The sequence below is a fragment of the Mesoplodon bidens genome (assembly GCF_964165515.1).
Source record: "Mesoplodon bidens genome assembly, chromosome: 3".
Classification (NCBI taxonomy): Eukaryota; Metazoa; Chordata; class Mammalia; order Artiodactyla; family Ziphiidae; genus Mesoplodon; species Mesoplodon bidens.
This window is the reverse complement of record NC_138178.1, coordinates 136,939,425-136,966,046: the sequence shown is the minus strand read 5'-3', so window position 1 is coordinate 136,966,046 and position 26,622 is coordinate 136,939,425. Positions and strand designations below refer to the sequence as shown.

The 26,622-nt window shown below is 42.6% G+C and overlaps 1 protein-coding gene across 1 annotated transcript in view; it reads left to right on the top strand.

Annotated features, from left to right (window-relative positions):
* RTN1 (reticulon 1) overlaps nt 1-26,622 on the top strand; it is a 236,408-nt gene that overhangs the window by 101,949 nt on the left and 107,837 nt on the right. The window contains exons 2-3 of the mRNA XM_081230278.1: nt 7,940-8,710; nt 18,145-18,894. Coding sequence (XP_081086404.1) covers nt 7,940-8,710; nt 18,145-18,894 — 1,521 coding nt within the window. The remainder of the gene's footprint in view (nt 1-7,939; nt 8,711-18,144; nt 18,895-26,622) is intronic.

Sequence of the window (26,622 nt, the reverse complement as noted above, 5' to 3'; positions counted from 1 at the left end):
ATATATGGGAATGTACTCCACTTTGCATATGCTAAGTGTTCAACAAATCTTTTTGATTGAATTAATACATGATTAATGGTAAAGCTTATAATAAAAGTTCTTGAATGCGACTCAATCAGATGGTAATATGGAGATAATCATCCATTCAGTGATTACTGAGTACATACTATGTGCAAAGCACAGTGCTAGGAACTCAAAGATATGAAGAAGTATAAGACATGGTTCTCAACGAGTATAGGAAAAAAGATAACTGGTGACAAAGGCAGAGAAGCTGGTGGACCCCAAACAAATGGTCATGCCTCAGAGTGGAGATGAGGGAGAAAGCAGTGAGGAGTGGGTTGTTAGGAGGAGGCTGCTTAGAGGAGGTGTGGCATCACCAGAGGCTTTATTTGGACTTAGGGAGGAGTGAAGGGGCCTTTCAATTGAGGAAAAGGACCTGCACAGAGGCATAGAAGTTGAAAATCTCATGTTTGTGGGTGAACAGGTGTGTTTCTTGAGCAGGCTCAGAAATAAAACCATAAAGGCAGACTGGGGTCTCATAATGATGATCCTGAATTCTAAGCCAAAGGATGGGCAAAGATGCTCACCAAAAGCTTTGGAACAGAGAAGTGAAGCGGTGAAAGTGGTGTTTTAGGGAGATAAATGTCAACTGTGTGCAAGGTGGCACAAAGAAGAGGCAAAGCTGGAACCCCTAGAACACTGAGCAAACTATCACATTAATTCAAGTAGAAGGTGATAAGGGGCCAGCTGGGGAAGTAGCCATGGATGGGAAGTAAGGAAGAAAGGTCGTGTAAGAAGGTTTCTGAGGATCAGCTAGATGATTCTCTGTCGGGGGAGGGAGTGAAAGAACCATTAAAGTGTAAACAGAAACATAGTACGTATTTTTTTTGCTACTATCAGTATATACATAGCATTAATGAAATGACCAAGAACAATTATTTTTCTCTTTGGAAATTAGCAAAATTCTTCAACAAATAACAAAAAGATTGGGATAACTTTTTTTGTTGTTCCAAAGGTAATTCTTTGCATGGTGAAGGTAACAGAGCTTTTTCTGTATTGAAAACATAAAGAGTGGAATATATCTAAATTAAGTGGGTGGATTAGTTAATAGCGATGGTTGCACAATTCTGTGAATAAACAAAAACTGCTGAGTTGCATGCTTTAGGAGTGAATTTTATGGTTTGTGAATTATAAATCAGTAAAGCTTTTATTTAAAAAAGCAATGGGAAGTCTAGGTAGGGTTGTAAGGAGCTTTTCTTAAGATCGAAGTAAATTATAAATAAATATTTACCCCCTCCCCCCAAAAAATTTTCCCCACCCAAGAAGGCTGCAGAATCACATTTCCATCTTTGAATACAGGCTAAAGAAGTCCCCACACTTCGACGCTCATCAGAGCTTGGGCTTATTTTGCATCTCAGCACTTGGCAGCTTTATGCTTTCCAAGACCCTGCTGAGAACTGTCAGAGAAACTTAGACAGTGGTTTGCTGCTGGGCCAGGTTTTTCCCTCTAACAGAATTTTCTGCTAAAGTGAAAACTCCACAGGCAATGCAAGCCCTGGCTCTTCATAGTGGGGGAAAAACCCAAAACTTGCTGAATCATTTTTTATTAAACATTAATTTTACAATCCCGACAGCTAAATCTGTTATTCTGGCAGGCGAGCTTTAAATAAGACAGTGAGTTGGGGAAAGAAAGAGTACTTACTCATATTCTTAAACCCCGAGCATGTCATCAGCATTGGCTTCAAGTCTTTTGCTAGGGAATGCAGGCTCATCTTTTCCTTTTTACTCAATTAACTAATCACATAGATAAATTTTTAAAGAATGGATGTACCTTAATTTCTCAGTACCCATTTGTCATGTTAAATAACAGGGTACTTAATTTTAGAAGAGAATGTTTTCAGTGACACAGAGGCTCCTGGAGCCTCCCTGGCATATCCATTCCTCATAGATGGCTCTGTTGTCAAATGTGTCACAGCCTCCATACCGTGGGCCTGCTGATTTCTTAGCATTTAGAAAAGATAAGTGGGAGTTTCAGGGGAAAAGCCTCACTGCCTAACCTGTGTGCAGGCTACTACCATCCATCACATAGGCAGTCTAAGGGCAAATGATTCTGGGAAAAGTGAATGCAGATTCACTTCGGGTCACTGTTTCTGGCCTTTAATTCTTGAATTTTAACATGCATCTCACACCCTACTCCTACTGTCATTCCAGTTTTTTATATGCTCCCCACTTTAAAAAATATTTCTCAAATTAATGGAACTGTTGTCCCCTATACCTGTTAGTGTTGACTCTATTCAAACAATAATTGGTGTTTTGTTTTTATTTTTAATCCAGATGTTTATCTGATGGAGCATATCTACCTCTGTGCTCAGAAAGCCTTTTCATATAATCATTCTTTCTGGCATTCTCAATGTTTCCATTTCAGTGCAGTGAGAGGGTCTTTACTGAGTTACAGAAGTATCATCTTAAACCATAGACCCCTTATCTCCACCCTGAGGAGTCAGAATGAACTCCGTCCACAAGGGAGAAGCCTCATCTGTGGGCACCAAACACTCGCCTTCCTTTTCTATTGTCTTGGTAAATTTCAACATATCATACCCAAGTCAGTCATCACCACGTTCATGACAGGATCCATCAGTTGTATCAGTAGAAAGTACTTAACACCCAACCACCTGCTCATGGAGCTGTGCAGAGAACCCTGGCCTTGCACTCTTGGGACTTCAGCATCTACAGCAGACCCCAGAGCGCAACATGAGTGTGGACTGGCTATATTTAACTCCTCTGGCCCAAACGACCCTGATCACATGTCACTAGATAGGATAAAGTACCAAATGGACAGATGGTATATATTGTAAATGCTGGTGTCCTCCCTGCAAAATAGAGGTAATCATAAGACCCACAGCTCTCATTTACTGAGTGTGTGTACTATGTGCCAGGAGTAGAGCTGAGTGCATAATCTCATTTAATCCCTGTAACAGCCCAATAAAATGGGAACTGTTATTGCCCCCAGTTTAAAACTGAATAAACGAGTCTCAGAGAGGCTACCTTGCCCAGAGTCTCACAACTGATAGTAGTAGAGCCAGAATACAAACCTAAGCTGTAGGCTAGCAATTCAATGAGCTTGATTCGGTAAGGATAAGTCAGAGTCAAGAATGAGGATTGTAGGACGGAAATTTTCCTTGAGAAAAGTCAAACTGTCTTCAGCTAGTCATCATTCCTTAGTATTGCCAAAGAAATTTAAAAAAATAAAATGCCCACCATTTAGGAGACTACTGAATTTGTCTAGCTCATGATGAGCATTTCTGATCTAGGACATCGGTGAATACAAAAGCCTGATTTTATCAGCACATATGATTTAATGGCAATAGTTTTAGCTTATTTTCATTCTTCTTCCACTTAGCTTAGTGACTTATGGCTCCTTCAGCTTTTATTATAAGTACTTTCCTAAAAAGTTACTTGTAAAATGAAAAGTTGAAAATCAATCCCATTTTAAACTTGCTGTGCCCTCCTGTCCAGCCACCTCCCGAGAGGGCACATGTGAGTCCACACATTGACTCTCAATGTACGTCTGCCTCCACATGAATCAGGTTTCTAGATGGCCAAGGCAATAGCCAGAGAGAATGAGGAAATCAGATGTTCCCAGGAATCCTTGCTTATATAAAGAAAGTAGTAATTTCTAGTCTAGACAAGGAAAGCCCTTTTATTTAGTGGATTTGTATCTAACAATGTAACAATATTGGTTCCTGCCTGGGGCAACTGGCTTATGCTGTCTGCCTCAGTCCCCACAGCTGCCAGCTCTGCAGGAAGCGCTGACAAGGATTAATTGGCTTTCCTGAGCCTTGAGGCTCAGTTCTGCTTCCCATTTCCAGTGATCCCACAGGACTGTGCTCTCACATAATTTACTGTCTACAAGGACTTCCTATTTTCAGGAGTTCTATCTAACAGGCCCTATGTAATGTATACACATTTTCAAATTCAATAACTTCAAACCTTGAGAACCTTTCAGGATATTTAGCTCGGTTTAAGAAATGGGACATGACCACATTTAGAGTATTTAGATTATTTGTTGCTTTTATGAGGGTTCTTACATGGTCCCATTTAAAATGTGTGATTTACACAAATGGCTTTGTTCCTCTTCCTCTACTTGGTAGTATTTGTAGAGTGTGACGAAGGAGTCCTTCCAGTTTTATGCTGGGTTTCTGAGCAAGACGAAGCTAGTAAGATGAGGATTTCAGGGGTGGGAGTTCTTCCCAATAATTGATGCTATTTATAGCCTCTCAAGTAATACAGATGTAATCTAGAGTCTATTCCCTCAATTATTACCATATATCTGGCAAGCTCTATGACATCACCTCAGGGAAAATTATATTGATTCCATTGTACAGGCAAAGAAGAAGTAAAGGAAGCTGTGTCCCACTATGGCGGCAGCCAATTGGTATAAAAATCATAAAGAGTTGGAAGAGACTTCTGCTGTTGTCCCATCCAACTTTCTACCAAATGCTGGTTCCTGCCTAGACAGATTCTGAGCCTCTATCTGCCTGCTCCCTGGGATCATAACAGTCTTGTTCCTGAGATTCAGCTCCATCCCATTGTTGGATAACTTGAATTCTAGATAGTTCTTTCACATAATAGATTAAAAACATCCTCTTTGTAACTTGCATCAATTAGTTCTGCATAGAATGCCTACTCATTGATTGGTCCATTCATTCATTTATTCATTTTGTATTGGGTGCCTACTATGTACAATATAGTGTGCAAGACATGAGCCTCAGACTCTAGGAACTGACAGGTTGGCAGGAGATGACGTAGACATATAGAAGTCGTGTGTCATGCATGTGACACAAGCAATATAATTAAGTGCTACAGGATAGGGGAGGGAGAAAAATAGGAAGGGGTCAGGTCTTGACAGGTGTGGTCAGAAAATTCATCTTGGAGTGGGTAGCATTTAAAGCTGTTTTTCTTTAATGGCTTGAGGTTAAAGGTGGAGATTTGGATGTGGAGATTGTAAGGATTAAGTGTTGGAGAAGTGATGGGTAGTTTTTATTAACCGGAACTGAGAGTTTGAATTGGAGAGTGAAAGGGCTAGAAAGGCTGGTAGAGTGAGTGTGACTTTGTGAAGGGCTTTCTGTGCCTGGAGTAGAGGGTAAGTGAGAGTAGTGGAGACAGGGCTGTGGCCAGGTGGCATTCACATCATTCATGTCTCTCAGATGCTAGGCTGCAGAGTTTAAGGATTATCCAGTGAGGCAAGGCAGAGCCCTGGGGCCAGTTGCTGAATAGGTGACAGTTGTGTTTAGTTTGATAACCGGTGGCAGGAGACAGTGGGCTGCAGGGCTATAAGGGTCAGGAGTCCTGTGGTGGCCCCTACAATAGAAGCATTGACTGAAAGTTGAATGATAATGACTGTGACACAGCCCTGGAAACGATCTACTGTGTCTTCCCCGGGAGAGCGTCCCCTCCCCCACTCCACAGACTGTTTATATCCAGTGGCAAACCCCTCCTTACTTTCTGGTGAACTATTACTTATTAACATGTGGAAGTGGTTCCAGGTAATTGTGGTAGAGAATCCCAGGATCCAAATGTCTGTAGTGAAGTATCTCTGCATTGATTTCCCTGCCTCCAGTGAGGTCTACATGTAGGCTAAGCCCATATAACGAAAGAAGCTTTAAATATCCTTTAGGATAATGGTGTGTGTGCACACACGGATTTAAATTGAATAGTTTTTCTTTGGTGGTCTATGTATGGTAGGCAATAAGACCCATCATTACTACTATTCCTTTTGTTATTGAGTTTGTTTTTGTTTTTGTCTAACTTGAAAAATGGGGCTGCCATATACAAAGGAAGTATAACTAGAAGACTAGCTGAAATGTACAGATTTAAACTGGCCTGTTGCTCACAAAATTAGGCTACTTGCTGAATAAAGTGAATGTCACTAGCAATTTAGGGGTATGTTCCAACCTGTCTTCTCACACATTGTATTATTTATGCTTTATTCTAAACTTCAAAATTACCTTCTTTAATTTTGCAAATGTTTACTGAGTACCTGCCATGTGCCTGGCCCTGTTCTAGGTTTTGGGCTACATTAATGAACAAAATAGTCAAACATTCCTGCCCTCATGGAACATACCTAGCAAATGGGGGGGAGGCAGTCATTAAATAAGTAATGAATAAATAAGTTAATTATATGGTATATTAGAAGGAGATAAGTGCTACAGGAAAAAGAAAAAGTAGAGAAAAGTAGGAAGGGTCAGAGTTGCTTGGGAGTGTAGGGTGAGTTGTAGTTTGAGATAGAGCGGTCAGGGTCGCCTTCCTTAAGAAGGTGACATTTGAGGAAGACTTGGTGGTGAGTGGATTAGGTTTGCAGGTAAAAGGCAGGTATCTGGATGAAGAGAATTCCTAGGAAAGAAAGCAGCTCCTGCAATGGTGCTGAGGCAGAAGAGTGCTAGAAGTGAAGAGGCTCTGTGCTTTTCCATTTCCCTTAGACTAACAGTGGCTCATGTAACCAAGGAGAAAGCTAGGAAAAGAAAATAGCTAAGTTTATTTGTAATAAAACTGATTCAAAATTACTTAAAAGAAAAAACTTCACAAACTGATTTAAGGAGGTACAAAGGGCACTAGGTGAGGTCTTCTGACTTCTAGACTGCTTGGGTCTGAATCCTGACTGCCACTTCCTGCCTGTGCGATCTTTGGTGTGTCATTCAGCCCTTCTGTTCCTCAGTTTCCTCATCTGTTGAATGAGGCTAATTATAGTACCTATCTTCTAGGATTGCTTTGATGATTAAATGAGTCAATATTAATAAAAAGCTTGGTACTCTGTCTGACACATAGCAAGATTCAAATATTAGCTATTAATATTATTATGTTACTGTTACTACCTTTGTTACTTTTATGAGTTGGTGCCCTAATCTGGAATATTCTTTGAGTGTGTCTTAAGGGCTGAATGTGTGTGTATGTGTGATCTCTTGAGAGTGTGGGGCTTAATTTAAATAATTAGTTTGAAAGAATTAGGTAAAATCCTGCTGCTTAGCACATGATACGGCCTCAATGAATGTTAGTTTTCTTCCCCTCTGGCAGTATTTTACAGCACAGAAAAATAATAAAGGGTTTCCTTCTTCTTGCTATTAATGAATTTTTTGGCTTATTTATGAATAAAATGAAGGCCTGGTGAAAGCATTCTATAGACGCAAACTTGGAAACTTACTTTGCTCTTAGAAACCCACCAAGAAATTCCTGTGGGTCATTTTGAATATCATTGGAAGGCAAAAGGTGGGTAGTAGTGGGGAATTGAAAAGAAAAACAAAATGAGAGGAAAACTGAAGAAAGAGGGAAACACTCCTTTAAGGTGATACCACTTTGGGATGAGGCCACCAGAAAACTGGGAGTTTGTTTCTCTGAGGACCTTTAGCAAGAGAAGGGATGGCATCAATCCAGGTAGGGCAGGAGTCCTTGAATGGAAGGGCTGGACCGAAGAGGGTTCTTGAGCCTTCTCCCAGCTTGTTGAGTCTCCAAGAGCAACCATCCTCCCTAGTGGACTATCCTATTGTTGTATTTACACACCTGAATTTGCCTGTATTTCCACCTCTGTTCAAAGAGTCGTTAATACTTTAGATACAAAGAAGGCTTCTGTTGAATAATACCAAGTAAGAATCAGTCACTGTATATTGAAGTACCAGATGTTGAGAATCAACTTTCTAGTCTTCTGGGGTCTGTCCCCAACATCTCTGGATGTGGCAGCTTATGTGGTCTGCTGCCAGAAAAATACCAGTGCTTGGGGCTATCAGGGAGACAAGGCAAAGCAACATGAGAGTGGTCCGAAGGAACTCTGAGGTCTTGAGGAGAAAGGATGCTGTGTCTGCACGGGCCAGGGTGGGTGGTGGGTTAGGCTGGAGAGAGAACTGGTGCCAGACGCCCCCTCACTGTCTGCTGCTGTTTTGATTCACAGGTGCAGCAGATGTTTCCAGGGCCATGGATCATACCTTTTCAACAGCAGCAAAAGATGGGGAAGGAGTGTGTTACACATCTCTGATTTCTGACATCTGTTACCCACCTCGGGAGGATTCTACATACTTCACTGGAATTCTTCAGAAGGAAAACAGCCACATCACCACTTCAGAGAGCCCTGAGGAGTTGCGTACCCCCGGGCCCTCCTTACCAGATGTGCCTGGGACGGAGCCTCGTGGCTTATTTAGTTCTGATTCTGGAATAGAAATGACTCCTGCAGAGTCCACTGAAGTGAGCAAGATCTTAGCAGACCCCCTGGACCAGATGAAAGCAGAAGCCTATAAATACATTGACATAACTAGGCCAGAGGAGGTGAAATATCAGGAGCAACGTCACCCCAAGTTGGAAGAGAAAGACTCGGACTTTAAGAAGGACACTGACATCTCAGCAAAATCCGAAGAGGCCCGTGAAGCAGAGAAACCATCTCCTGTGGAGGGAAAAATCCTCAAGGACCATTTATTTGAAGAATCAACGTTTGAACCATATGTAGACAATATCTCTGAAGAACAGCACAGTGCTCCCCTGATCACTGCCCCTGTCAGAATCACGCTGACTGAGATCGAACCTTCTGTTGAAACTGCTACCCCAGAGAAGACCCCCGAGAAGCAAGGTATCTGCCTGAAGCCAAGTCCTGACACAGTCCCCACAGTCACCGTCTCAGAGCCTGAAGATGACAGCCCAGGATCCGTCACTCCTCCGTCTTCTGGAACAGGTAAGGCAACGGGTGTTCCCTGCCTTGGGAAAACCCAGCATATGGAAATCTGAACATTAAGGAGTGAAGATTTGCATTCAAAATACTTAAATCTCAATTTAACTGATTTCATTAACATATAACTTTTTCAATCTTGTGCCCATTATGCAAAGGTTGACATCTGGGATTTTTTAGAGTCCTGTCAGATTTGCTTTGTAAAATATTTCTTTCTTCATTTGAGGGGAGAGGTAAAGATGACACACTGGGGCCATTAAAATCCTCCTGTGGCTTTACTCTTCAGAGCAGAGAAGGAGATGCTGCCGGCTTCTAGGTTAGCTCTCCTCCCTGACCTCTGGGCATCGTGGAGAGTACCTTGACTGTTCTTCCCAGACCAGGTGGGCCACCTTGGACAGAGCATTTAACATTCCTGGCCCCAACTCCAAGTCTGAACAATGAAGGGGGGTAGGGTAGAGGTTAGAGTCTTTTTTTTGTGGGGGGGAATGGGCAGTGACAGGAAACCTAAACAAAGGGTACTCCTACCCTCCCCCTTTAATCTCAGCACATCATTTTCATCTTTTTAGTTTATTGAAGTTCTGCATACAATTTTATTTTTTAAACTAAAGATCCTATTTGGTTAGAATAAAAAAAATTCAGAATTCACTAGCCTATGATGTTCTTCAACCTGAGCCTTCTACTCTGACTCAAGGCAGGGTGTTGTTAAACCACATCGAAACCCCTCTCAAACACAAAGGGGACCTCCCATACCCTAATGAAAGGCCAGAGTGGTAGCTAGAGCTTCCCCATCCCACCCTGTGCCACCATCCTGGGTAGTAGAAGTGGAGCCTTTGTATCTCCATCGCTCTCAAATGCTCATGAGCCATCAGGATGAAGAGGATAATGAGAGATCCTTGAATCGTCCCCTGCCTCCAGTGGCTGGAATTCTGACCCCACCCAAAAGAAATTTACAAACCTTTTTGATTTACAAAAAGCAATTTTCAAAAGAATAGATACAGGTATATGTATAACCGAATCACTTTGCTGTACACCTGAAACTAACACAACACTGTTAACTACACTCCAATATAAAATAAAAAGTTTAAAAAAAAGCAATTTTCAGCACCTCAGGTGAAAGAGCTTCTACTGAACTCTTAAAACAGATCTAAACCCTTACAATTAGGAGTGACTGCTCTAAATCCTGATGATGCAGTAAGTCCAAGTGTTAGAACAGAGAGGATTTAATGGAAGTCCCTCCTGTCTTATTTCCCTAAAGATTTTAGCATCAATTCCTCCCCTCCCCAGCCTTACCTCAGACTCATTCAGCTGTAAACTCACTGCACCAAGTTCCTGATTTTCAAATTCATTCATTCAGTCAACACACACTTTTCTTTGGGTCAGGCACTTGAATAGGCACTGGTGATGCTGGAGTTGAAAAGCAAACAAAAAGCAGTCCCTGCCTTCCAGTGGGACAGATGACCAGGGAAATAGTCACACTCCAGCGTGACTTATCCCAGCTGACAGCAGGAGGTAGGGACATATCTGAGTCTCAAAGCCTCCTTGTGGTTTTTCTGGCAATGCATGTAAAACCCTTCGATTATCCCATGACATAAAGATACTGACACTCTGAAGATATAAACTACGTTATAAGCTGTGTTTACAGAGCTCCAGGGTTGTCTGGTGGTCAGTACAGAAGAACTTTGGCCAGTCTTCAGGAAGAGTGAAATGACCCCATACGTTTTGGTCCATTTATTATATGACACATGCCTCATGAGAAAATTACAGTTTACAAAGCTGATGGTAAAGACTTGATACAGGATTCATTAATTAGGAGGGAATTTTTTTTTTCTTCAGTAGTCATGACTCACTGGGGTTTGGGAGCATCTTCAAGAGAAGACAAAGTCGGATTTGGCTCTCATGATCTTGGAGTTTTATGATCTGTTGGTGGCCATTTGACAGCAAGGGGTTAGGGCAGTGGTTTTCTCTGCAACATTCTAAGTAAGGTTTATTCCAGAAAGAGAAAGTCCCCTGTCCCATTACACAATTATCTCCCATGTTCAGCTCCTCTCTCCACACACATCCCACACCAATAACACCTGAGTCATATGAGAACACGTAAGAATAAAATTAATAGGAGAGATAGGAGGACTCGGTTTGTCATTGAGGCTTTTCTCCTTGTCTTTTTTATCCCAAGAGGTTACCCTAACCCCCTCCCCATCTTGTGAGCCCCTAGTACCATGTGACACTGTGCCCATAGGCACTGGAGGATTTGGGCTTTATTACATCTGTTGGGTCTTGATTCACTCTGCCATTTCTTGTGCTGACAGGTAAGACAAACAAAGAATTACATGTAATCCTACATAGAAACTGAGGAAAAGGAAAGCATCCTAAAGAAAAGGAGTTCAGTTTTTCATTGTTTAATAAATAAGGAATTATCAACTGACTCTGGGGAATAATCCTAATTATGTGAATTATGAATCAGAAGAAGATCTAATTTAGAACAGTTTTAGCCCCAGACCCTAAAGCTTAAGCAAGGAGTCTAATATACTTTCTTCAATTCCAATAGATTATTACATTTTGTAACTTTCTCCAACATACTTAATTATTTTCATCATATTAAATAATATACCATGAAGTATGGAGGTAAAAATTCTTACAGCTTAAATATTGAAAGTTTCTTCTAAGCAAAGATCAGTCATGAATACAAGTGAAGTATTTTAGGAAAATACAGTAAGTGTCCTGATGCACCAGACCACTGGCCCATCGGCAGCATGTTGTTTCTGACACAAACACCTAGAAGGATATTATGGTGGTCATGGATGTTCTTTGAGGTGTTATCCTCAGAAAGGACAATAATCAAGAGGCCATCATAAAACCACACCAGCCTCCCTTAAAAAGAAATAAGCAATAAAAAGTATATCAGTTTAAACTCTGAAAACTACTGTTGCTATTTCCTTGCATTGATGAGGTCTGTGATTCTCCTACCCATTTTGAAAATTTATTCTTTAATTCAAAAATACTTATTGAGTGACTTCAGTGTGTCAGACATGTGCTGGGCACCAGAGAACAGTGAACAAGATGTGTAAAGTCCCTGCCCTCATGGAGCTTACTTGCTAGTGGGAGAAGTCAATCAAAGGAAGCACATAAATAAATAGTGTAATTTCATGGAGTGTGAATACTGTGAAGAGTGATAGAATGTTGGGTGTGAGAGGGTCAAGGATGGCCTCGCTGAGGTGACATGTGATCTGAGATTTGAATGAGAAGCTCACAGTTCAGAGAGGGGTTAAGAGGGGCCCCAGGTGCAGAGGACAACTAATACACAGGCCCCAAGGCTGTATTATTTGGGAACTGAAAGATGGTCGAAAGGAGCAGGGGAGGAGTATGGCATAGAACAGAATTGGAGAGGTAGACAGGGCCCCGATCATCAGGGCTTCACATGCGAGGATAAAGAATTTGAATTTTGTTCCAAATGCAATGGGAAAGCATTGGAGGGTTTTAATCTGGGAAGTGATGCCATTCATTCATTCATCCTTTCATTAACGAATATGTATTGACCATTTACTCCATACCAGGTATTGCTCCATCACTGCTGGGGATACAGTGGTGAAACATAACAAGGTTCCTGCATGCATGGAGTTTGCGTTCTAATTGAGAAGACTTACATACAAATAAATAATAATGTAATATCAGGTCATTATAATGGTTACGAAGAAAAATAAAGCAAGATAGGATGTAAGAGGGTGATGGGGTGGCCATGAGGAAACGCGTTTCCATGCTGATGGTTTTCAGCAGAGACCTGAATGGGGTGAGAGAGCAAGCCATATAGACACCTGAGGAAGAAATGCCAGGCTGAGGAGACAGCCAGTGCAGAGGCCCAGAGCTGGGAATGTCCTGTGTGTTCCAGGAGCAGCTAGAAGGTCAGTGTGGCTGCAGTGGGGAGAAGGAAGGGAAGAGCTGCAGCATCAGATTTGTGTTTTCAAAAGATCCTTCTGGAAGATGAGTGGAGAATGAGCCGGGAGCAAAGGGGAGGCCTGAATGACAGCATTGTTCATCATTGTTCACTGGCATCTGCGACTTGGTAGACTGGCCCATGTTCACCTTCCATTTTATCAATCTGAATTATATCATTCATAATTATCAGCAGCAGCAAACACATCTCCCCATGTGGGGTGGTTCTAACTTTCTCAGTTTCTATATTCTATTTAATTATTTTCAATGACTGTTTCTAGCTTTGCTGTGTCAGACCTGACACATAACTAGTGTCTTAGCTAGAGGCCCATAAGTTTTTAACAAGGGTAGGAAAACCTCTGTTTTGTTCTAAATTTTCTCCTGATTCCTCCTAGCACTTTGTTAAACTTTTACTTCACTTTAAGAATGGAGGGCAATGTCTACACTATATACTGAGTCCCCTTTCACTCATAATAAAGATGATTTTTTTTTAAGTAGTACTTTTACTTACCCAAGGTGAAACTTATCAGGTCCTTTCCTCCCACCCCACAGCTGTCTGATACCATCCTTACTCTTGAGTAAATAAAGCAATATCCTGGAGCCTTCCTTTCTGAATGCTCTAACACAGTGGTTTTCAGCTAGAGGTAGGGTTACCGGATAAAAATACCAATATTTCATGGGACATACTTATACTAAAAAAATTCATTGTTTATCAGAGATTCCTATTTAACTGGGTGTCCTGTATTTTTATTTGCTAAATCTGCCATCCCTAACTGGAGGTGATCTTTAGAATCACCCTTAGAGTTACAAAATGCAGATGCCTGGGCCCCATTCAGACTTACTTCTACTAAGTCCAAATCTCTGAGGGCAGTTTTGAGCCATACACCTGATTAAGAACCACTGTTCTAAAGATCTGAGGTAGTCCTCACATGAGCTCTGTTTGTTGCGTGCCTCCTATGTGCCAGGCATTGCACTGGGTGCTGGGGATATGATAGTGAACAAACACCTTGGCTGCCCTTTGCCCTCATGATGCTTTCAGTCTGGGGTCAGGGAGAGGCGGGGAGGGTGAAGAGACAGATGTTAATGAAATCATCACATACACATACAGAGCCACCCAGGGGCACCCGGTTGTGCAGAATGAGTGGGTACCACCCTGTCTCCTGAATGATGCAGCATCAGGCCGGTTTGCACACGAGGCAGGCTACCCTGCAGGGTCGCCTGTGGTCCTCTTAGCCCAAGAGCCTGCCTGCCTGCTTCGTGGTCTCCTAGGAATGTTGTACCAGTAGGAGTTTGGTCAGTCTTAGCAGTTTGTATGGTTAGACAGAGGCTGCCAGCGTGAGAAATTGGAAGGATGTGTGCTATGGAAAGGGATGAAATATCCAGGATGAGAACTTTCTTCCCCTGGCCCATCAAAACAGCTCACTGTTCTGACTTCCATGTTTCTGAGTATGGAATTCCTATTCATTCTACTCACCCAGGCTCACTGTTTCTGAGTGATCTTTGACCCCCCCATTTCTTTCTCACCTACCACATGAAGCAGACCCCAAGTCTATGCTTTCTCTCTCTTCAGTGTCTCTTGAATTATCCTTTCTTTTCCATCCCTATGACCACTACAACTCATTAGGTTGTCATAATTCCTCCCCTTGACTATTGCAGTATCCTCTTAATGGGTCATCCTCCTTTTATTCTTTCTTTCCTAAGTTCATCCTAACCCTTCTGGGACCCACCAGTGCCTTCCTGATAAAATACTGACTTTTAAACTAGCTTCCAGGCCTTTCTATGATCAGGGATCTGCTTAACTTTCCAGTCATACGTGGTCTTTTGTGACTGGCTTATTTCACTTAGCATACTGTTTTCAGGGTTTAGCCATGTTGTAGCATGTATCAGTATTTCATTCCTTTTTATGGCCAAATAATATTCCAGTGTATGGATATACAAGATTTTACTTATTCATTCATTAATTAATGGACATTGGGTTGTTTTGCTTTTTTGACAGTTATGGATAATGCTATTATGAACACTGTGTACAAGTTTTTATATGGACATAGGTTTTCAATTCTCTACTTATGAGTGGAATTTCTGGATCATATGGTAACTCTGAATAGTTGAGCTGCCAGACTGTTTTCCAAAGCAACTCTACCATTTTTTATTCCCACCAACAGTGGATGAGAGTTTCTATTTCTCAACATCCTTTCCACCACTTGTTACTCTCTGACTTTGTTATTCTAGCAATCCTAGTGAGTGTGAAGTGGTAACACACTGTGGTTTTGATTTGCACTTCTCTGGTGAATTATGATGTTGAGCATATTTTCATATGCTTTTTTGTCACGTGTAAATATTCTTTGGAGAAATGTCTGTTCAAGCCCTTTGCCTGTTTTTTAACTGGGTTATTTGTCTTTTTATAACTGAGTTGTAATAATTTTTAACATATTCTAGATATAAGTCTCTTAGAAGATACATGATTTGTAAAATTTTCTCCCATTCTGTGGATTGTCCTTCTACGTTCTTGATGTTGTCCTCTAAAGCACAGAAGTGTTTAATTTGGATGAATTCCAAGTTGTGTATTTTTATTTTGTCATTTATGTTTTTGGTGTCATGTCTAAGAAGCCACTGTCTGATCCAGGGTCATGAAGATTCATTTCTGTGTTTTCTTCTGGAGTTTCTGGTTTTAGCTCTTATATTTAGGTTGGATCCATGTGGAGTTAATTTTTACATATGACATGAGGTAGGGGTCCAGCTTCATTCTTTTGTATGTGGTTATGCAGCTCACTTTTCCTCTTCGTCTCATTCTCCAAAATGTAATTTTCCCTATCTGAGACCCCACCCCCTTTTTGAACAGATGTAGCATGATATAGTGAGAAACACATGGAACATAAAGACTTGAGTTCAAATTTAAGCCAGGTCATTTCTAGCCACATGGCTATATCATTCAGGGTCCTGTAAGGAAACAAAGTGACCCACTCAAAGGTTGTAACTGAAGAGGGTTTAAAGAGGTAGCTATTTACAAATGTGTAAAGACAGTTAAGAGAACAAACAAAAGATGGTAAAGCACTCAAGGACTGGCAATATTAAGGATCTATTAGCACCCCTGGACCCAAAGGAGGAAGGGGAGGGAACAGCGTTCCCAAAGCCTGCCAAGACCTGGAGCTTCAGAAGCAGCAACAGGTATAAATACCCTAACATTTCTCTCCACCCCCTCCTCCTATGATTTCTATTGGCTGAAAACAACCAGAAACTAGAGGGGAAGGAATTCCAGGTAATGCCTTCTATGTAGGTCAGCCTCTCAGAACAGAGAACAGGGCAGAGAAAGATGGGAATAAATCCAAGGGGGCAAAGATAGAAAAACCAGTACAGTGACCTTGGACAAGTCACTTAACCTACTGCCACTAGACTCAAAACCCCATATGTGAAGTGCCTCTATCCCAGCAGATGCTCTACAAGTGGAGCTGTGACGATGTAGCTACTGATAGTGCTCTGGAAGTACAGGCTGTTCCTCCATTCACACTAGCCTCTACTCCCTATCTTCTTCCTCCTCCATCTGGCTTACCAGTGAGAATTAATGTAGCTTTTATACTTTTATGCTGCTTGTAATCATATCAAAGAACTATGTGCACGACTTATTACAGAACTAACTTCTATAAAAATAGAGTTTGGGATCATGCAGTAAATCTTTTTACACATAAATTGTGTGCAAGATAATGAGGATGTTGTTGTTTTAAGTTATTAAGAAAAACAACAGCATAGATCATATCACTTCTCTGCTCAAAACCCTCCAATGGCTTCTCATTTCTCTCAAAATAAAAGCCTGATGAGATCCTACATGATGACCCCCCTTCCCTGAATGCATTTGACCTCTTTTCCTATTATTCTCCCCCTTATTCACTTTGCCCCAGACATAACTGCCTCCTTGTGATATCTATAAATCATTGCGGCTCCCACCTCCAGGCCTTTGTACTATCTGTTCCCTCTGCTCGGCATGCTTTTCATATGGATATCTTCTTGAATCACTGACTCACCTTCTCAAGTGTTGAATATCGGTTTCCTTCTCAGTAAGGCCTACCTTGACTACCCTATTTAAAATTGCAAACTCATCCCCACCCTGTCACAGCCCTCCTGATCCCATTACCCTACTCTACTTTTTTTATTTCCATAGCACTTAACATCTTCTAACATACTATATACTTTAATTATTTATTACATGTATTGTTTGTGTATTGTGTTCTCCTCCCACTAGAATATAAGCAGAGATTTTGTTTCCTGTTTCATTCACTAATACATCCCAAGTGCCTATAAGAGTGATGACACATAGTAGGTTCTCAGTAAATAACAGATGAATGAATGATACATGGATAAAGGATAAAATCAATTCAGCTTTATAGAGAATTAGACAAATCTAAAATGTTTTATCCATTGGGGTTCTCTCACAGTCCTAAATTGACAGATTACTTAGCCATAGATAGTCTACCTCTTACCCCTCCTATATCCCTCCCAGTGACCTCAAAGCTTTGGAGAAATGACAAGTGGTTTTTGCTTACAAAAGGGCCAGAAATCACTGTCTAGAATATTCTGAAATAAGGCCCTGCTGCATGGGCAAGGGGAAAACCAAGCTCCTGAAAATTGTTGTCATGGTGTTCCCAGGTAATTTCAACTAAGATAGAAATATCAGTAAGATTGCTGGTGAGGTTTGGGGGCCATCTGGATAAACATCAGACAGAAGGCAGGCACTCACCCAGTAAACATATGACATCTTGGTAGACATCTTGGGTTTTGTTCTTCTCAAGAGGAAGTGAAGAGATGAAAAAGAATGACAGTGGGCTCCACCATTAGAAGCCCTGTGGGGTTGTGCAGTATGGTAATCTGCACAGCCTGCTTGGTGGAATTGGCAAAAACTATTATATTGCTCCACTTTGTTACACTTTTCACTAAAAAAAGAGTAAAAGTATTGATTCTTATGGGAAATGTAAAGCTTAGAAGTCAAGTTGTATACAAGGATCCAAATTAGCTTTCTTTGTCTTATTGAAGTAGGGAATATGAACAGAAACAGACAAGGAATAATGGATGATTTCAGATTTGTTGACATTGGTGGGCCAAATTAGAGAGTTATATACATTGCATTATCTAATGAAATCTGTGAAACTGGAAAACTCTTCAGAGAATAGATTAGAAATCAAAACCATGACTTCTAGAATCTCCCACATTGGAACAGAAAAACCAACGAGGTGCTAACGCTAAGAAATTGCTGGGTCATTTTTAAAAATAGCTAGATTAAGATAGATAGGTATATCAAACACTGATTAACTGGGCCATAACAGTAATTAGCCTCTTAGTTCTGGTGGCCTGTCTTTCCAGCATAGCCCTGGAAACAGACTATTTTTGTGCTAATGAGATATGTATTTTTTAAGCAACGAGAAAATACCTCCCCTAATGGAATTTTGTTTTATTTCTTCTTTTTCTGTCCACCTGTATGTCCTTGTGTGTGCTTTTTGGCTCTTCTTCGCTCTGTGGGATGACAGAACCATCTGCTGCAGAATCCCAGGGGAAATGCAGCATCTCTGAGGATGAGCTGATCACTGCCATTAAGGAAGCAAAGGGGTTGTCCTTCGAAACAACGGAGAGTCCACGGCCAGCGGGCCAGGTGGCCGACAGGCCGGAGGCCAAGGCCAGGTCCGGGCTGCCCACCATCCCTAGCCCCCTGGACCACGAGGCCAGCAGCGCGGAGTCGGGGGACTCGGAGATCGAGTTGGTGTCTGAGGACCCGCTGGCCGCCGAGGACGCTCTGCCCTCGGGCTACGTGACCTTTGGTCATGTGGGCGGCCCGCCGCCGTCGCCGGCCTCTCCGTCCATCCAGTACAGCATCCTGAGGGAGGAGCGCGAGGCTGAGCTGGACAGCGAGCTCATCATCGAGTCGTGTGACGCCTCCTCTGCCTCGGAGGAGAGTCCCAAACGGGAGCAGGACTCGCCGCCGATGAAGCCGGGTGCCCTGGACGCCATCCGGGAGGAGCCGGGCGCCCGGGCCGAGGAGCGCGCCCACAGCCGGCAGGGCGTGGAGGAGCCGGGGCCCTTCCTCAAATTCCCTTCGGCCGCCCCCCAAGTCTGCTCCGAGCTGCCCTCTGGAGACGGAGCCCCTGCGCCCGAGGGGCCCCCAGTGCCGCGGACACCTGTGGAAGCAGCAAGTTACAACCAAAGCTTCCAGGCCACAAAGGGCCCTGGACCTCGGGGTCCAGGCGTCGCGCCCCCTCTGCTGTTTCTCAATAAGCAACAAGGTAAAGTGACAGCTTTCTTGATTGAAGTAGGTTGTCTGCTTACTGTTCTCCCCTGGGTGCTCTGAGGTGTTCAGCAGAGGGAGGTGGTTCTGCCTTAGCCCTGTAGTCACATCCTAGCTGGTCAAACAATCGACCGGAGAACAATTCCGAGGGGGGTGGGGAGGAGATGAGAGGATTCAGATTCGCAGCTGGGGCTTCCATGGAAGAAACATGTGCTCCGAGCTGCGCTGGGCTGGCTAAACAAGAGCATCTCCAATAATGAGTGGTTTTGTGTACATTCCAAGATCTCCTGAATGGAGTGAATGTGTCCCTCCTTTCGTTCCAGGGCTGGGTTTCCTCACTTGGGAAGGGATGGGGTTTTGTTATTGTCCAGTCTCATTTCCAGTTTCCCACCCCCTCGGTGATGGGGCGTTATTGTCCAGTCTCATTTCCAGTTTCCCACCCCCTCGGTGATGGGGCGTGGCTACAGTCCCTCTAGGTGCTGGAACCCACCATAAGCACTTCCATTTTGCCAAACTTGTTTCTTAAACGGGCCAAGAGCATCTCAGCGCTATCCTTTCTCTTACCAAAAAACAAACAAAACAACAACAACGACGACAAAACCAGCAAGGAATTTGGGCCTTGATAAGGTTTTTGTGTCCCAGCTAGCCAGGAAAGACAGGGACTGAAGTTAGTCCCAGGGTTTCTCCTGTGCCTAAGCAAGGCCTAAGGTGACTAATTAATTTTAAAGTCACTTTTAACTTAGAATGATTTTAATCTGGCCATTATATTTTTCCTATGAGAAATCTTGAGTTGAATGAAGTCTTCAAATGCAGAAAAAATGGAAGTCATTATTTTGTCTTCCAAGCACTCTTCCCCCCAAGTCATCCCCCACACCGGATTGCAGTTGTATAATGGAATTCAGGAAAGGAATGAAAGAGTCAGGTGAATAAATTAGGCCCTGCACAGTCTAGTTAATGGGCTACATTGAAGATAGACAATCTCTTCCCAGATGCTGGGTAGAAGAACATCCAGGTGGAACTTGGAAACAAACCCTAAAAGCACAACTCTGTTCAAGGTCCCCTCTTACCCATCTCCTCTGCTTTCTGTTTTTTTGGAAGTATTTTGCCTTTTGGGGATAAATGATTCTGAGAGTACACCCTCCTTCCTGTTTATATGCTAACTTCAATGATGTTAGTAGCAGTTAAAGTGCCTCATCTAAAAATAGCGGACAAAAACTTTCTCATTATAGATTGGAAGCTGGCTTCTAAATTCTTTAAAATTAGCACATTGGAAAGGGGGAAACTGGAGGAATGTAATAAAAAGATAACCCTGCTGCATGGTTGCCGGAGGCCTAGACATGTGGCGTCATGTTGGGGCTGATATAATTGACTCCTGATTTCCCAAATAACATCCATGAGAGTTTAAAGTGTACTTAGTGTGTGCAGTAGGGAGGCTATTCTGTGACAAACTTAACAGTAGGAATGTGTATTTGTTGGGTGAATATTAGAACTAATTTGGATTCTTTTGCTACCACTCTCACTGTGGTGGGAAAGGGCCCTGCAGCTTTCAGGGAGCTTTGGGAAACAGCATTAGCCTGAACAACCTGCAGTTCCCTGTGGTCCTGAAGCAGGAGAGCTTGAGTCATTCGGAGTATAGTTTCATATCACTGTACTGTAACACGCATGTGTTTCCATTTTATCCCCTAACTAGTGTCCCCATAGTGAAATAGTCACCATGTGCACAGTGCTGCTCAAATATATTTATCCTCAAAAGTAAGTAAATCTGAAGGCTAATAAAGAGAAAATGGTATTGTGCAGGCCCATTTCCCTAATTAGTATATTTGAGAGACAAGTATGACAGCTGGAACTGACCAAGTGACCAGACATCCGATGAAGAGCTAAGGTGATGGAATACTACAGCTGTTAATGCAAAGGCTTCAAAGCATATTTTATGGCTGATTCTGGTGTCATTCTAATCTCTGTGCAAGTTGCCTCATACGGCTTGGACCCTCTGCTTCCAAGTTAGACATTAGAAAGGAGAAAGTGGCAGTCTTTTCAAACAATTAAGGCGTGGCAGGGTGAATAGCCTCTGCTCTCCTCTGCACTGAGGGATCCTTTGAAATCCAGTCTCCCACCGAAACTCAGCGCTCAGCCTCATTATCTCTGAAGAGAGTCTAAAAGGCCCTGGGGCAGCCAAGCACTGAAGGTTCTGGGCAGATGACTCAGCGCTGCCAGCGGGTTATTGGAGCCCTGAGTCCTTCTGGTCTCCCTGCTCTATCTCAGCAGGTGGGAGGATCAGTGTTGACCAGCCACCGCCAGGCTGTTCTTAATCACTGTCAGTGGACAGTAGGATCGTGCTCAAGTCAAGTGTGACTTCCCTCAGCAGTGAGGTCAGGTCAGCTTCCGTGGTTTCCTGAAGGCTCTGGCAGTATAAATGCATTCAGGTTTATGCATTTACAAGTATGCTCATCTCTCTGACTTTGGAGTTATTCTGCTGATGCTGGGCCAAGTTTTAGAAAGGTCCAGAAATATTTAGAATAAGGTTTGGCAAATATCTGACGGCATCATAGCACATACTGTCAAGGAACATCAGGCTTTACTGGTGTGCACGTGCCCTAACAAGGTCTGTTTTTGGACCTTTCTTACCTTTTGGAGACCTCTGCTGCTGTTTCACTGAAGACAAGATGTGGTTCGTCATATTCCAGTTTCCCTTCTCTGTGCACCCCCTGAGTTCCTGCTACCCTGTCATTCTGCTTCCTCATAGCCTCTAGGATGGCTTATCATGAACATGATAGGATAGATAAGTTTTCATTGTTGCAAGGTTAACCCTGTTAGGAACATCTAAGTGAAAGCCAATTAAAAATTCTCAATAAAACACTAATACCCAGTGTGACTCATCAGGATGGGTGTGTGGTATTTCCAGACCTATTTTATTGCAGAATCTTTTATTAGAGTGTGCTGTAGGGTTCATCTTCTAGGGCACATTCTTTGGGAAATAGTGGTCTCTGGGTACTCACCTCCATTCCCTGCATTCTGATTACTTTTCCTTGCAATTCAAAAGCATAGTGTCAGACCAGCCATGTGGATATCATATGGGAGCCTGTTAGAAATGTCAGGGTCCTTCCCAGACCTGCCGAATTGGAATCTGCACTTTACCAAGGTCCCCTGGTGATTCCTATTCACACTGAAGCTTGAGAAGCAATGTTTTAGACCATGGCAGTCAGCTTTCACATTCCAACCTGAAACTGTTGTGATGAAGGTCACCAACGATAACCTTCTTACCCCCCAAAAGACCTCTTTCCAGTCTCATCTTTCTTGTTCTTCCTGGTACTTCAATGTCATACTGCTGAACAGTCCTTAAAACAGCAAGAAAATAATGTATGTTCAAAATAGTAATTTAAATAGTAAGAAATGGTACAAAATAAAAAGTTAAAGTTCCCCTACTCCAACCTCACATTCCTAAGTCTCGGAGATAACCACAGGCTTCTGTTTTGTTGTTGTTGTTGTCCTTCTTCTTCTTGTTCCTTTCAGAAATTTTCTTTATGTATCACAATTTTTTATTGCACAAGTGATATCATGTTGGACAGACTTTTGCAACTTATTTCTTTTAGCAGTAAAATCAGGGATAATACACCAGCTCACATGGAGACTGTTCTCTTCTTCTCAGAACTTTCCTCCCTTATCTCCCTGATGTTTCTCCTTCCTGGTTATCCCCTCAGTCTCTGACCTCTTTCCCAATCTCTTTTTTTTTTTTTTTTTTTTTTTTTTTCTTTTTGCGGTATGTGGGCCTCTCACTGCTGTGGCCTCTCCCGTTGCGGAGCACAGGCTCTGGACGCGCAGGCCCAGCGGCCATGGCTCACGGGCCCAGCCGCTCCGCGGCATGTGGGATCCTCCCAGACCGGGGCACGAACCCGTATCCCCTGCATCGGCAGGCGGACTCTCAACCACTGCGCCACCAGGGAGGCCCCCAATCTCTTTTACTACCTTCCTTCCAATTCCTCTGTCTGGCCCCGAGTTCTTTCCCTGTCTTCCTTTGTCCCTCATTTCCTTGCTCTCATCCACACAGGTTTTCAGCCACTCCCTCACGTGTAGCATCTCTCAGATCTCTGGCTTAGGAGAATCTTTTGTTCTGGGCTCCAAGCCCATTTCCTCACTCTTTATTGGACATTCTATAGACCCCCCCCCTCCAATTCAGTACACTGATGTTATTTGTCAAAATCTGCTCCTTTGCTTCTTCTGTTCCCTTCCTGAGTGAATGAAGCGATATCATTCAGCCTTCACTGTGGTGTGGATATTCAGATCAGGTCTAGATCTGAGTAAAGACTCACTGGCTTGAGACAAAGTTAGAGGGACAACCTGATTGTAAAACTTTAGTGGAAGTCTTGTGGTAGTGTTTGGTTATAAAATTATCATCCAGATAATCCAGGATGTTCTTAATATTTGAAAAATTATTGAAAACAAAGTACAAAATGTAAAAGTTATCTATTTGGAACTGTCAACAAGGCATCCAGTGACCCCAGTTTGAGAAATACTGGTTTAAGCCAGTGGTTCCCAAAGCATTGCCTGGGCACCGGGTACCCCACAGTCTCCTGAAGTGCTGACTAAAAATGCAGGTTCCTGCTCTGCCCCTGCCACAGAACTACAAAATCAGGATGGGCATAAACTTGCACTTTCAATAAGCATGCTAAAGAGAATTTTTGTTGTAAGCAGATGAGCTAAGCAACCCAGACCTATAGTGAAAAACACCTTGGTGAGCATTCCCTGGGCATATGGTGTTTTTTAGTGAGAGGGACTGAGGGAGCACTCAGCTGTTTCCATCCCTTCCTGTGCCCTGGGAGGTGGGCCCCTGCACCTTTCCTCTGTGGGCACCAGCTACAGCAGCCAGAGCTTGCAGGGCTTAGCCCCCTGTGGCAAGGAGAAGCTTATCTCCTTATAGGGAAGTGATTTGCAAGAAGACTCCCAGATGGAGGTCTTCTCAGATAGACCTAGCATTTATGATATTTATTATTACTTTTCATTGTTATACCAGATATTGCTTCTGTCCTGAAATATTTTGGAGAGAACCAAAATAAATGTGACCCATTTACTTTTCTTCCTGTAATTTTTTTTAAAAGTTATGCTCTAGTCCCATATTTATGTGCTTCCATGAGACTGAATTAATGAATCAAGCCATAAAGATCTTTGGACAGTACCTTTCTTTCACAATGCAGGTTTCAGAATCGGCATAAGGACTTATGCCCCTTCAACTGTAGCTGCTTCCCCCATGCCAGCTTTCAACAAGATGGACCAGTAACTGCTGGATAAAGTCTGGCTTCTGTGAGGTTATATGCAGTGTAAATATTTAGATGGGGGCATTGAACCTTCCATCTTATATTATTCAAAGCAGTTAAGCTACTTTTATGAGACTCTGCCCAGTGATAGAAGGTACTCTCCTGGTTTAGGCATCACAGAATGAGGCTGCCAGTAGCCAGTTCACCTCATTGGCTTTTACTCTGAAACAGTCACAAGGTTAGCATTCTCCCAGATTGCATATTGGTCTGTTTTTTAAATGGCGGCTTCAGGACGCTGGGAAGGTTTCCTTCTCAGCTTTGAAGAGAATTGCTCCAAATCTTGATGACCCAGCACTTACCATTTCAAGGGACAGATATTTTTGACACTTCACCTATTGGATGTATATATAGATCCAAAATGGTTGTTGTAATATTTTGATGCCAATTCCTTGGAGACACAATGAACCCCAACTCCCTAGTAAATTTTGCCTGGGCACAGAGTGGGGCATAGATTAGCTCCTAAGATGGATCCAAGTCAAAATTGCCTGTAGAGGTAGAGTTCACAGATGGCATACATTTTGGTGCCTCTAAGAAATAATGGCCCTATTTAGATGGTGATCTTGATTCTCTGTCTAGTCCCTTTTTCCTTCACATAAATCATCCTTGCTTACCGATGCAGTCATGGGGCTTGGAGGGTATAATTCACATACCTCTAATTCTCAGCACCAATACTGGCTCCAGGGGATTCTCCCCTCCTTTCAAATGCTAACCTCATTTTCCTCTAAAGTCTGGGTGGGATACTCACAGTTATGGTGTCTGCAGTTCTGGATTCTATCGTTGTAACCCCACAAAACACTGCTGTAACACAGATAACATAAATTTTATCCAAGGTTATGCCAGCCCCACCCAAGCAAGACCTTACCCGTTCATTCATTCATCCTTCCTTTGATTCAACCAATATGGTGTACTGCCTGCCTGACACTAGCAATATAGTAATGACCAAAGCAGGCATGAATCCACCCCTTTCAGGGCTTACATTTGGGTGGGTGGGGGCTGACATTAAATAGGAAATCAATAGAGTGACGTGTTCTCTTGAGCGAGTACCTGGTGATAGTGGAACTTAGATCAGAAGGTCAGAGGAGGAAACTGAGGAATCAGCTGTGGCAAGAGATAATTTTTAAAAGTTCTGGACAATAGAAAATGCAAAAGCCACAGGCAGGAAAGTTCTGGGAGCATTCTAGAAACTAAAAAAAAAAAGTCTTTATAGTTAGAGTGTGGTAGGCAAAGGGAAAAATGGGGTTGGAAGGTTGGCAGTACCCTTTCATGCCCAGACCATGGTGTGGAGTTTAGTCTTTATCCTACTCATCATAAGATGCCATTATAGTAGTTAAGGCATGAGATGGCGGTGTCTGGGAGAGGGAGGTAGCAATGAAGGTGGAGAGGAATGGATGGGTTTAAAGTATATTTTGGAGATGGACTTAATAGGACTTACTGATACATTGGATCAGTGGTGGGGGTGACTTTATTCCCAACATCTCTCAAATTATATTTCAGTTTTTGTCACCGGAATCATTATAAATAGATGCAAAAATACTTACAATAGGAAAAATACCCCAAACTTAGATGCTGTTTCTTTAGACATTGAGCCCAATTTTTTATGTCTGCTATTGGAAAATCATCCATTTGGGTTATGCTGGCACTGAAGTATTCTCTCACAGGTTGAGCTGTATATCTAGTGTATTTTCATGGCCAAACATCTGGGGGTATAATGGTCATTAATGTGTTTTGGTGACAGTGATATTTGAATGGCTGAGACTGGAACTTGGATGAGGGTCAAATATGGTACTTGTGGAGGTTAAATAAGACATATAGTGAGGTAGGCAGGGATGGTGGACAGCAAGTTGGTTTTTTAAAAAGAATTAAGTGTAAGTTTGGCTAGGGCCAGGAACTCAAAAAAGCTTCAGGAGTCTAAAATGCAGTTCCAAATACGGATCAAAATTACACTAACAGACAAAAGAAAGACAGTAGCCTGCCAGAGAGCAGAGGTTAAAGTCAGAGAAAAGGCAGTTTAAGGCAGGCACTCAAACTAGGGTCTGAAGTGAGGACAAGCATACCACTGGGTCTAGTTAACTTCAGCTCAAGCCTACAGTTGACCGTTGTCTTTATCTGTGATTACTCAGTGCTTCCTGAGTTAACCCTATCTCTGTAATGGTCCTTCTGGGTTTTAAATGACCTAGGCCTGAGAAAGTGGTCCTCTTCTGCCAGGTAAAACATTGATCCAGGACTCTTCTCTCTTCTTGTAGAAACTGGGGGCATATGACAGGGAGAGTGAATGGGGGCTTAGTGGAACGATTTGTTTTTCTAGACAGTGTTTCTCAAAGTGTGGTTGGTGAACTATTTATATCATAAGCCATTTGTTAAAATACAGATTCCTAGGCTCACCCCAGGATCTCCTAGGAAAGGGCTGAGGAATCTGC